Source organism: Melopsittacus undulatus, chromosome 5, assembly GCF_012275295.1.
Source record: "Melopsittacus undulatus isolate bMelUnd1 chromosome 5, bMelUnd1.mat.Z, whole genome shotgun sequence".
NCBI classification, from domain to species: Eukaryota; Metazoa; Chordata; class Aves; order Psittaciformes; family Psittaculidae; genus Melopsittacus; species Melopsittacus undulatus.
This window is the reverse complement of record NC_047531.1, coordinates 59237652-59251147: the sequence shown is the minus strand read 5'-3', so window position 1 is coordinate 59251147 and position 13496 is coordinate 59237652. Positions and strand designations below refer to the sequence as shown.

The 13496-nt window shown below is 38.2% G+C and overlaps 1 protein-coding gene across 2 annotated transcripts; it reads right to left on the bottom strand.

Annotated features, from left to right (window-relative positions):
• Positions 1-4161: 4161 nt before the first annotated feature.
• On the bottom strand, positions 4162-11080 carry IKBIP (IKBKB interacting protein). Of its 2 annotated transcripts, none has more exons than XM_034063214.1 (3): positions 10858-11080; positions 9215-9332; positions 4162-5194 (listed from the first exon to the last, which is right to left on the bottom strand). In XM_034063214.1, the coding sequence occupies exons 1-3, from the start codon at positions 11049-11051 to the stop codon at positions 4439-4441; spliced, it is 1068 nt and encodes a 355-aa protein (XP_033919105.1). In that variant the 5' UTR covers positions 11052-11080; the 3' UTR covers positions 4162-4438. The 2 variants fall into 2 exon arrangements, with proteins under 2 accessions (XP_033919105.1, XP_033919104.1); XM_034063213.1 differs by lacking the exon at positions 4162-5194 and adding an exon at positions 5967-8312.
• Positions 11081-13496: the final 2416 nt, after the last annotated feature.

The following is a 13496-nucleotide window of genomic DNA, read 5'->3' as shown; positions in this document are numbered from 1 at the left end:
GCCAGGAGGGGAGGGGTTAGCTCTCTCTTCTGGGCTGGCCTCGTGGCGGCGGGTGGTATCGTATTCTCTCTCCTTGTTTGTCTCCTCTAACATTGATTTGTTATTGGTAGCGGTGGTGATTTGTGTTATACTTTGGTTGCTGGACTGATTTTACCTCAATCTGTGGGAGTTGTATTCCTCCAGCTCTCCTTCCCATCCCTCCAGGAGTGGGAAAGTGAGGGGGGAGGGGAAACAAAGGGGGAACTGTGCAGATTTAGTTTAAACCACAACACTAACCTAGGCTAACTTAAATTTCTGCTTCTGTTGGCTTTGAACCACACCAAAGAACTCAGTGCTTTTGGTTGTACTGTGGAATTGAACTGTAGCTGCTACCTTAATAAAAGAAAAGCTGATGTTAATAAAGATTCTCAAAGATACCTGACCACTAAAAGCTTACTACAGCTTTACAGGAAACTTACTTGCCTCTTTGTCAAATTCTACACTAGCCAGCTTTTCCCTATACCTGGTACTCCTGGAGTTTGATACATTTTTTTATATATATATTTTTTCCCCTCAAATAGTTTAATGTGAAATTTTGTTTGAACAATGCCCTAATGCAGTCCAAGAAGCCATATTTTTTTTATATAGCTTTAACAAGAGGAAGTCTAGGCTCCTAGGCATGAAGAAGAAGCACTCACGCAGTGTTCTGTTAAGGCAGTGAATTTTTTCTCAGCATTCTGCAGAAAAGTGAGCATGCTGCCTTCTGCCTTGTGGCTATTAAACACACAGATGATAATCACATTGAGAAAAATCCAGGAAATGCCTAATAGTATATAAAGGGTTCACCATAACCAGCACTACTTTGTTTGCTTGGTAGAGCTGGAGCTCAAGTGTCTTTTGTGCAAAACTTGGATATGCTGCCTTTCGGCACGTGAGCTGACGCTACTGAGCTTGACATTCATGTGCGTTGCACTGCTGCTGCTTCTTGTATCTTTCAGAGTCAAAAGAACAATTAAAGCAGGTGACACTGGAGTAGCGTGAGTATTGACCGTTGCATCTAGCTGGAATCTGGTATTCCTGCTACTGTTTTACCTAGTGTTGAGCTTCTTACCCTCTGGGAAATCCCTCCAACTTCCAAGATTTTGGATGGTTAATGCTAAATAAGCAAGTTGAGCCTTATTTTGAATTACTACCTTGCAAAATACTGAAAAAAGCCTAAAACTGCTCTATTTCCTTGTCACCATAATACTAGACACTTTATTAGAGTGGTTGGTATCTAACTGCATTAAACAGCAAAGTCAAATCTTGTAAATTGAAATTAACCATTTGTACAAGAAGTTTGGTGCTGAATTAAATGTATTTCATGATACAAGTATGTACATCTCAGCCTCATTGAGGGTGGGAAGCTTTGAAGTTAGGAGCATTTAATAGTCTGTTACATAAAAGCTTCCTTGGAGAAGTGTGGTAACTATGACTTGACCTTGTATCAGTCAAGCCCATTGGTATTAAATCAGCTTTTGAAGTTAACTTTCATATTTAGTTTAACTTGGTAGAAAAAAAACAGTATTGTTTTTGTGTGCCAAATATCAGAGTTTCTTTAAAGGAGTGTTTTATCCTGTGCGGCTTTTTTTTTTTCTGGAAATCATCTCAAGTTTCTTTTATTCCTGGGAAAGTGAAATACTTCTGTCAAACTTTAAGGCTGGCAGAGAACAGAGATGAACTTGGTTCATGCAGCTGCAGTAGTCTGATTGTCAGGTAATTCAATGATAAATCTACATTTCTCAAGCCTTGTCATTCTGGAGTGAAATCGTGCAGTTTTTCTCTAGAATTGGATCTTTTGTGCGTCCATTTTAAATACAGTAATGTGCAGTAAGTATGAAGTAATTGGAGAATCTGAAATCCATTTACTCATTGCTTGAGGGTAGACCTGAAACTATCTTTTCAAAGCTGCTCAGATAATTTTATCAAGGTAAATCTGAGATAAGAGTACAAGGGGCAGCTGGCTGTTCCCCTTCTGTAACTGAGAAAGGGAAAATAATGCTACTTTTAATGCTGAGTTACATGGAAAACACAAAAGAGAAAGCAGCTGCAAGGAAATTCTCTGACTTCATTGATGTTCAGCCATGGGCTTGTTTGGATGCTGGTGATGAAGAGGTTTAACATACACTTTATCACCTAGAGGGTCAACCCACCGGTATTTTAAAAAAGCTTCAGTGGGAAAACTGCAGTATTAAAATGCATTTAAAAGGTCAACTTTATAACTGCTTTATACAAAATGCACGGTGTGTCTTCTGAAAGTTGAGCAGGTGGGGTGTGGGAGCTGTGGTGCTTTTGGTGGACATTGCAGGGGAAGTTCTGTATTGAGGAGCACTCCATTTTGATTTTGGAAAACTCCAGACCAGTCACATCCCAAAGTGCTTTGTAAAACATGGCTTATGTATATGCTGCTTGTGTATATTGTTGTATGAAGGAGAAAACATCAAAACATCCTTTCTTGCTATTACTGGAGCTGAGATCAGCTTTCTGGTTTAAAGCATAATGTTTATATAAATTTGGAGTAACAACTCCATCTCCCTGTCTGTACCAGGTTGTATTACAGATCAAATGTTCTGATACCTGCTGAAATGTTTGTTGCATATCATTTTAAAACAGGCTGTAATAATACAAAGAGTTGTAATTCACTTACATTTCTACACAGAAATTATGTAGTTCACAGTGAAAACAATAAACATCCTGCTTTTTTATAGCAAATCCAAGTACCTTGAGTAGTTAAGTTTAGTAGCTATATGGCCTTGTTACAGGATATGATTTCTGTAACTCCGAGTGATGTGGGAGGAGGATGTTGCTAGTAGAAAACTTCTTGGCTGAGCTGATGTTCTGGTGTTTAAAAGTAGATTTGAATGTGTTTGGATTACTTTGCTCATATTGTTTTTCAGCACTGATCACCTAATTGCTGTTGCTGGGGTGATTATTTTGTTTGTTCCCTTTGTGAGTTGCTGGCAAGGCTGTTATTGGCCAGTTCTATACCTGCATACCAAGTTAGAAAGCAAAAGATGTCCTGAGTATCACAACAGGTTCGGCTGCATGGGGTGAAACGTTTTAAGTGTCATAGCTGTAATTTCCATTATTGTCTGAATCTCTTAATCACTGAAGAAAATCATGTTTTACTAATCACTTAATAAAATTGCGCCCCTAGACATGAACTGAGTAAGGGGTTGCAACTCTACTGAGCTGATGCTCTTCCCTGCCACTGACAATGCTAAACCAAGGAGGCAAGGTGAGCAGCCTGCTTTAAATGTAATAGTAAAATACATAACACTCTGCCTCATGTTTTCTGCCATAGAAAGAGCTTTGCCTTCATCCTTAGACCTGTATAATTAACAAAGCTACTCTGAAACTTGTTTTTTAGAACACTGGAGGTGTGTGCTTGAAGGGCAAATAGAGTTTTGTAATACCTGTGCAGATTATGGGAAATTACTAACCACCTGCCTTCTAAGAATAGTAGTGAGGAAGAGGAATGGTTGTAGCTTCTGTACAATCAGGAGTCTAGTAGCTGCACAATGCTCAGGTATGACCAACTGGTGAGAAATTACAAAAGCTGTACTGTATGCTTGTACTTACTGATATAATTTATAGGGATTTTCTGAATTGCTGTACTTCTAATTGTTATAATTACTTTTATTCCTGTTCAATCCACCTTTCTCCCTTTTCTCTGCTAAATCCATTCCCATTATCTTGTTACTTCAGTCTACAGCCTACCACATTTTCAAATGACTCGGATCTCTTAAACTCTTGCTCTTCATCACAGGAACACTGCCCATAGCTCAGATCAGTCTAACCTTTTGAGACGGTAGTTTCTCTTTGCTAATTCTGCTGCTTGCTATAGTATTTCACAGGCTAAGAAACAGTGCATAATTAACATTAGGATTCCTGAACAGAAACCTTAACAGTGGGAAAAAGCACTAGTAGGTCTTTCAAAGCATCCCCCCAGAAACTTGCATTTTAAAGGCATAACAGAGGACAACTTTTAAATTGCTACTGCAATTTGACTAACTCCATATGGAAACCACATTTTTATTAATTCCTTTGGAGCAAGAAAGGAAAGCTGAAGATTTGCTTGGTTTGGGTCCTGCTTTCTTCATGAAAGAAAGCTCTTTAAGAACAAGATTTTATACTTTTAAATTATTTTATTGTACAAAACAAGCATTTTATTAAATGTAGCACCTGACACCCTTCAGAAAGACAAATACATGTACAGAAACATGTGGCTTTTGCTCACATTATAGTTTATCCCTTGAAATCAGTATGACTGTCCTTTTCAGAGGAAGAGGACAAATCTTTAGTTCAGTTTTGGTGTGCTTCTAAATGAAGCCTTTAAACACTGTCTTCCAAGTACTACACAAGATGGAGCAAACATTCCTCAAACTGCTATTCTTTAGACAGCTGCATTTCACTGTGATCAATTCATGTCTGAAATCTTGGTTATATCACCTTTTATAACTTTGATCTCTGTTTGAACTCCTGTTAGATTGGCCAGTTTCTCATTCAGTAAAGCAATTTCCTTCCCCCGCCTTAACACATCCTCCACTAATCTTCCTATTCTCAGCGTTAGGTCATTTATGAACTGCTCCAAGATGGGAAAATCCTTTTTAAGTTTGTACATCTTGGGTTTTAAATCATTTGCAAAAGTAACTGTCTTCAGAACTTTTGCTCTGTCAGCTTCGAGATTCAGAAGTCTGTCTGAATGCTTGTTAAAATCACTCCTTAAGTCAGACAGCACTGTCTGAATTTGCTCAATTCTTCTTGCGTTACTGGATGCCAAGCTTTGTAGGTTAGTACTTCGGTCAATGCTACTGCTAAGCAGGTCCCCTATGTTCTTTACTGTCTTCTTTTCACCTTTTTCTACTTTATCTTCTAGTGTTTGCAAAGATTCTGTCAGTGCAGTAGTATCTGAAACTAGGCCTGAAATGCGCCTTATGTCAGTTTTTACCGCCACAATGGTCAAAGTTAGGTTTTTTGTTACAGAAGCTGCGTTCTCTTCAACACTTGAAATTGCATGAAAAAGGGCTGTTAAATTCTTCTGCAGTTCTTCTTGTTTTTTAATTATGCTGTTAGACCATATTTTCATTGTATAAATATCTTCCTGCAGATGCTTAATGTGAGAAATTACTTGAAGATCTTCCAGGTGTTCCATTAGGTTCCAAGTCTTTTCACACTAAAGGAATACAAGCAAAAATATTTTACAAGATTTGTAGCTTAACCTATATCAAAATTGAAGCTGTATCTAATACAGTATTTTACTAATCTGATATTGAAGCTGAATGCAAACCCCATCTGTGGGAAACTTAACATTGCAACACAAAAAAAAAGTTTTTTTTTCAGTATACATAACAAATGCAGATGTTATTACTTTTTCTATTACAACAACCATTAGAGGAAGGCACTATATGACTTTCCAGCATGACCTCTGAAATCACAGATCATCAAATGCAATCTTCTGATTTATGGATATCTTTTGTATTAAGCCTGTGACAACTGTGATCTAGAAAGACACACATAGAAAGATAGTTCAGAAACATTTCGGAAAGATGACTACTTTAAAATTCTTTTATCCAAAAATCATGGACCATAATTAATTGATGTGGTTTTATTTTTGTAATCATTATATTTATTTTGAACATGGTGGTCACAGAAGGAAAAGCTGAAGGAATTAGCCATGGTTCTCTTTTGTCTAAAATAAGACACAAAAATACTTCATAGAAAAACCCTCCATGAAAGCTGTGATAAGGAGGGGATACTCATAGCTGGATTTTTAGCAGCATTTTCTACTTCACTTATTTGTGATTTTTTTAACTACTGGTTTCAAATTTGAGAGGAAGAAAGGAAAATACCCGAGTGACACACTCCTGTTCAATCCCCAATAAGTCTGTAGAATTTGAAAAAGAAACAATTTATACTGAATTAGATTATGCACAAGGACAGGGTGATTAACTGCAATATATTTTATTTGAATACGACTATAAACAGAAACAAATCTGTACATAAGTAATAAGTATGTGAAACTAATAGATTTTATAACATTGAGAAGTTCTGGCTTAATAGTCTCCGGAGTGGGCAACATTAACTGTAGTGAAGATTTCAATAGGGTTTGGATAGATGAATGTACAAAGCCAGAATAATTTAACTTTAGCCTACTTAATTCAAATAATGTGTGTTCATACTGTCTACTAAGGAATCTACTTTCCTGAGTTCAGAAGTATGAAATTATCAAGCCAGATATCTGTAGACACAATTTCAAGCTGGTCTTGAGATCTAAGTTTCAGTGAACAGCTATCAGGCACATTAGATAGTATTGTGTCCTGTGTAAGCAGATGTAATAGGTCTGTGGATAAATTAGATACTGCCAGCCCCAAAATACATAACTCTATGGCTTTCATTAATTGCTCCTGCAGCCCTTGGTTCACCAAACTCTGGGAACCATTGTCAGTGACACTGTTGAGGTTTTTTTCCCCTTTGAAATGCAAAGCAATACCAGACATGTCACATAATGTCTAACAGAGACCATTCTGCAAAAGTTACAAGTTGTTTCTAACAGTACCAGAAAAAACAATCTTAATTCACAAATACCAAACAAACAAGCAAAAAGCCCCAACAAACTCAGTGACTGATCACACCAAACTTTCCAATTAAATGCTGGAAGAACCACCTAACAGGAAGATCTGTAAATAAGAACTTCAGTTTACATGCAGTTCAACTACTTCAGTGGCAGAACAGAAGTATGCCAGTGATTTCAGGAAGTCTGAAAAAGATGGAAATGAGGTCTGAGGAGGGTATTTGCAAAGGGTGAAAGAAATGAATGATAACACCAGCTGCTATGTAACCCTGTGCTTATAAATACCAGTAGAAGACAAATTTCTCCATAAGGGGTGCTTGCTTTCTGTCATACTGTTGTATCTAAGCTGTAGCTGTTAGAAATGTACTTGGTGCATTCCTCCACATAACAAAATATGTGGATCCCAGTAACAACTCTGACATTGAGAAGTCTGTATTATAAGCACAAAAACATTATGGCATATAATACATTAAAAACAAAGTTCATATATATCTGACTAGAAATAAGAACTTAATTGTTCATGGTAATATAATTGTCCATGGAATATAATACAAAAAGTAACAATATAAAAAAATAAGCAGTGAAAACTGAACATAAATTGTAATCGGATGTATTCAGTTTTGACTTCTTTCTCCCCCTTTATCACTAAATATTTTGCTTCTAATTCCTTTGTAATAAAAACGAACATTTAATAAATAAACTAAAATAATCCTTAAGATGAAACACCTTTCTCCTTAAAAAAAATATTTCTCGCTCTTTATAAAAAGTTTGCCTTTCAATCTAATCTAATGCCTATTTAAATTAATGACAATATTTCAGCTATCCTTAACATATGTTGGAGTCACATTATTTATTATAAAGTGCTTTTTCAGCAATGAAGGCCTTAAATCCCAATTCACTTATCCCCATTCTGGTCATTTTCTAAGTTACACCTTTCCAAAGTTATTTCTTTTGAAGACACTTTTATGTCATGCATGACTTCTTCTAAACCCAGTATTTTACCCTGCATTTTCAATATGCTGTTATTGTACTGTATGCCTTCAAGAACCTTTTGCATGGCCACCGTATCAGAAATGGATTTCAACACATCCTTTTCCACAGTATATAGCTGTATTGTCAAGTCACGTATCTTTTTCTCCATACTTAGCAGTTCACTTGATAATCTAAGAATAGAGTGAATAGCATTTTCAATTGCTGGCAGATGGGTCTTGCACTCTTCAATTTTAGGTTCATAGCTTGCAAGTTTCTGATGCAGGTCTCTGCCCTTGGCTGTCAGACTATTCTGTTGTTGTTCTAGTTTTTCAACTGCCTCTGCATGCGAGTCCAACTTTTGCTCAACTCTAGAGAATTCATCATCTTCTTGCCTTTTTAGTGTTTTCATATTTCTGGCTGTACTGTCTTCCAAATCTCTTACTCTTTCTGAAAGGGATTTAATTCTTTGGTCAACTTCATTAATTTGGGAAGTAACTCCTGTATGTATGGATTTCACTTCTGATTTTAAGCCACTGGTGTTAGTGTTCATTTGATTCAAGCTTCTTCTCCAGGAATTTGTAACATTTTGGAACTTTTCATTAATATTCTGCAGCTTCAGAGAGAGAGTCTGCTCATTGTTCTGAATATCATTTATGATGTTATGAAGAGAAGATATTTCCTGCTCAAACTCAGTCCTCACAGAGACAGGCAAGGCAGCTGCTCGTATGATACTTTCAGAAGACTCAAGCTGCATTTGTAACAGAAAACAATGTCCATGTCTACTGCATGAAAGTAAGATAGAAAACCATTTGCATTTAACAGAGAATAAAGACCCTTAGAAGTCACGTTACTTGTTACAAAGTTCCTATGTGATTTGTTTTCATGCTTCAACTTTGAAATACTGCTGATTAATTGCATGAAGAAGTTACAGAAAAGTATGTTTGTTGTTAAATTTCTATAAAATACACACCATTTTCTTTGTTGTCAATCCCTTATTTTTCCATGGGTTTTTTTTGTTATCGTTTTGTAAAATATATTATGTAAATACCACACAACATCATGCAATGTGAAATATAGTATATAAATAACCTAACCAGATCATATCATGTATAAATGATATCACTACAAGCTCAGTAACTAAAACAACTTCACTGGCATAAGGCACGCTGTTCTCCCATCATTATCTGCGAAATAATTCAGCAGCCAGCCCAAGTTTTCCACTTGCTAATGTGGTAAGCAGATAAGAAAATAAAATAGAAATACAAATTATTTCTATCACTTCATTATGTCGTCATGTTATTATGAAGGTCTACTACATAAAAATTCCTATACATTTTCTTCAAAACTGTGTATCTTAGAATTACACACAGAACAGTACTGGTAGAATGAAGTATGTGCATAAATGAAGTTTTTGAAAATAGTTTAGTGTCTCAACACTGAGATACAACCACTATATTCACATACTTGAACAATGGTATAGATTGACACATTTAGTCACATGAAATACTCTCTAAGGCCTATTCACAGTTAAGTAGAATACATTATGAAAATTTATTTAAAGACAGTCACTTAAGTTTACCTAAATAAAAATAAGTAAAACTATAGCATATTGTTATCCAGAGGTTATCCAATTAAGTTGTTAATGCTTACCTTTCCAGAAATTAAGTTAACTTTATTTTCCACATCCAGGAATTTTTCAGCTTCTTGCTGTAAGAAATTATACTTTTTTTCCATACCAGCAAATTGACCTGACTGCTGAAACAGGAACCTGCAAAGTGTAAGTAAACAAATAGTAAAGAGAATTACAGAAGTAGCATATATTAAGTGTTCTAGGACCTGATTCACAGCAATCTCTTACTGCAGGGATTTGTGTTCACAGAATTTGCTAGATCAATACATGAGTGGAAAAAAGCAAAGTAGGATTTAATGAAGTTCATCTGTCTTCAATACACACACACACACACACTCCCCATAGGAGTAGAAAAATAAGGCAACAGCCATAGATGTGCTTTGTTCTTATACTGTATGCCATTCAAACAGGAAAAATGTCCAATAAGACCGCTGGCATAGGAAGGGCATTACATGCTCATAATGCATTATCTTACAATACATGTTATTGATAAAGTGCTATTTAACCTAATCTAACATGGATATAAAATACAAAAAGTTAATTTGGACTTTCTTGCAAAGCATCATAAAATCACGCACAGAAGCCTTTGGATTGAGAAAGGCTGGTTAACTCTAATGTTATTTAACTGCAACCATCCAAGACCATAAGGTGCACTGCAGCAAAGCTTGTATAGCTACTGTTATGATGATGCTAGCTTTGAAGACAGCAAAGACCTCAATCCTGTCCCTTATATACACTCTAGATACAGCTTAGAAAGTTCCTAAATTCACAGTAAATGAAAGTACTTTGTCCAGTTAAAAAAGAAGTGAGACAAACATGCTAGAACCCTGAATTTTGCTAGAGGGTTGTTAATCCCAAAACAAGGTTTATTGTAGACTATGGAGGGGTCCTCACAGTCATAATAACAATTTTACCTAGAACAATAGAGTTTATTTAAATTACTTGTGCTTTCATATGTTGGCATTTATTAGTATGCTGAATAGTAATTAAAAGCTTCAAAAGATCTAAAATATTCTATACAGATTAAGTTAGTAAAAGCTAAAATGTTAACGATAGTTAGATGCATGCAAATCAGATATAAGCAGAAAATAAGAACAAATTTTAGATGTCAATTTGAAAATGAAGATGATGTATAATTGGGACTAATTTCTTGCACTAGAATTCTGAGAATTTCATCATTTCTGTATGAAGCTCAGTTTCTGATGGAACTAAGGTACTGATGCTGCTAAGATCTTCTAAAACCTCCTTTACAAAGATATTTGACTTTTATTTGAAGACTCCACCTGATGAACAATTTACCATCCTACTGAGCAAATTATTTACATAAAACCATAGTTCACTTCTGCTGTTGAATTATTTAATACCTGCCAAATGAGCCTTGTTGTACTTATTGTCAGATTAAGTTGCTCTTCACAGTTAGATGTAGTCTCCAAAGCAGGTATTCAGAATTCATGAGCAAGACAACTTTTAAACTTTCAACATGATGGAACAAATAGAGCTTCTATACTTTCTTCCTATACACTGATGCTTCCACACTTGGGAATACTGCCATTCCTTCCTTGATCTTTCTAACTTTAAGAAATGTAACCAATCAAATTGCCCATGATTTAATAGTATGGAATACAAAAGAAAACATTAAAATCCAATTTAGAAGGTTACCTACCAGGTCAGCACCAGGCAGACAGCAAGGGAAATCATGCTCAAGCTTGTCTGTGCGTCCATCCAAAAGGAACTCCAAGTATTGCTGGTCCTGGGACTTACCAGCTTCCCAAAGTTACTTTGCATCTCAGCCTTTTGTGACCTTTCATTTTTCTTGGATGAAGAAATATTTCTATTCCTTTGCTTAACTTCAGACATTTTGTGTTTTAAAACAAGCAGAAGCAAAAGAGTTCTAGGGAAAAAACAAAACCAAAGAGGACTATTTAATATCCTCAAATATAACATTTTGCCCTTTAGTTACGGAAATACACCCCAAAAAGTTTTTTCTGCAGTATTTACTATGTTTTCTAGTTATATTAACTTTTATGAAGTGTCATAATACTTTCGTAAGACACCGTGGAAGTGTTTTCTATACTACATAGCACCATTTCCATATTTTCTCAAACTGAGCTGCCTTCTCAAACATTAGCTATTTTTACCTTTCCAGAAATGTCACCTATTGTACAGTAAGCCGTCTTCAAGATATATTTAAAAATCACAAGGACTGAAAGAATATTTTTTAATAGTTGATTACTGTCACAATTTCATCACTATTTCATCAGCAATTTCACTATCCTGTTTTACTTGTAGATTTTAAAAAATTATTACCTACTCCACTTTAAATGGGAAAATGAACTTTCTCATTTAAAAAAATGGAATTGCAAATCAAACTTTAACTTTGAAATCTGTTGTAATGATTTCATGTCATCCATAAAGCCCCAGACTTCAGTTAATAGAAAAATACAGAAGATGAATTTTTAAGTCTAATTCTTCCACCATGCTGCTCAAAATAGACCAGAACCTTGGTGGATTCGGCTTAGCACAATCTGAAACAAAAACGTTGTGCTTCTTTCTGCCACCACTTTGTCACTTGTCAACATACGACTATGTAAACATTAGAGATACTTACATAATCACACACACGCGTAAAAGGCATTGTTTAAAATATAATTTGCCACAGGGCAAGAAGCTTAGAGCTGTTTGCAAGTCACAGTACTCGGAAGCGTGCTCTGAGCTTGAACTGTAGGAAATAAACCACCTCTAGCTCTCTCCATTCGCCCCCCCAAGAAAACAACAAACAAAAATATTGTTTTATAACATTTAAAACACCTTTGGGATTGAGAGCACGTATTACGAAGTTAAAATTTAAAAGAGATCTGAATGGTAGATAGGGAAACAGTTTAACACAGGACCAACACAGCAGTCTTAAAGACAACTTCAGAGCGCAGCCCTGCGCAGTGGGGACGGACGAGCTCCCCACAAACGTTCCCCAGTCTCCCATACTCCTCTTGCCCTCCCTGCGCCCGGCCCAGGACACCGAAATAGACTGACTGCCGCTTTGCCTCTGCCCCAGCCCTCCAGGAAAGCCCCACAGCCCAGGAGCAGACCTGCAGAAAACCCGGTACCACCATTCTTCCCACGGCACCACCGCCTTGCAGCGCTCCGAGCTGCCGTCCCCCTCCCGCAGCAGCCGGGCACCCTGGCCCACCGCGGACACCCTCCGGACCCTGGAGGCTTCCTCCGGCCCCAGTTGCAGGGCGGAGGAGGCCGTTCTACCCTGCCGTGACCGAGTTCGCACACTCCGCGGCCACACCTCTGTCCCGGGCCAGCACTTGTAGCCTCACCCGTTCGGACCAGCCACTCTCGCCACGTCAGGCGCGCTCCCGCTGCCGGTCGAAGCAGACGAGGCTCTGCGCCGGCGCGCAGAGCGGGACGGGGGCCGCGCTACTGGCGACCGCCTAGGAGGTGAGTGGGCCGAGTCAGCCCTTATCCCACCCCTGGGCCCGGAAGGAGGAAGTAGTCGGGGAGAGCTGTTTCCCAGCTGTGGGGCGAGAAGTTGTTGCTGGCGGGTCCTGACGGCTGCGCTGCCAGCTCGGTGAGTCTGCGGAGAGGGTAAGGGGACGAGCAAGGTAGGGTGGGACTGAGGCTGCCTGCATCCTGTGGCCCCGAGCTGTGTGCCTTAGACGGCTGACCCGGGGGCAGGTTGTGGTAGCGGCCGGGCAGAGCTCCGTGTCCCGGCGGGGCGTTGGTTTGGGCTTTCTGGTTTCTGTTTCATTCTCCCTGCGGCTGGTAATGGCGAGGCGTGTCTGGGTCTGAGGTAAGCCTTTGTTTTTGTTCACGTGGTGCTTTCGTTCTGTATTTGCCTCACTGGTGGCTTAATTATCATGTAGTTATTTATTTTTAACCTGGACATTTTTTCGACTGGGAAGCATCCCCGTCCCCGCTCCTGAGCGGTGTGGTGGGGCCAGGGGAGGGTGTAAGACTTTCCTAATCACATCATTCTCAGTGAAAATAGATTATTCTATGAGTACGGCGAAAGAAGGCGCTCCGGCGTGGGCTGCTCCAAAGGCAGCTGTTCTACCTGGCTGCTGAAGGAAGGAGTGAAGTAAGTGAGCGCTTCTTCAGGCAGCTTTGTAGTTGCGCCGTGGAGAAGTTTGCAGTTGCTTATGGAGCCTTTGGTCATTGTGCAGGATTGTGTGATCGGGAAGATCATTTGGGACTCACAGCTGATCACTTCTAGGAGACCTTTGTGTAGTAGGCAATAGTTTTCTCCTGTTGTCTTCAGGCACTTTTGTTTTTTAATGACAGAGAGGAAGAATGCAA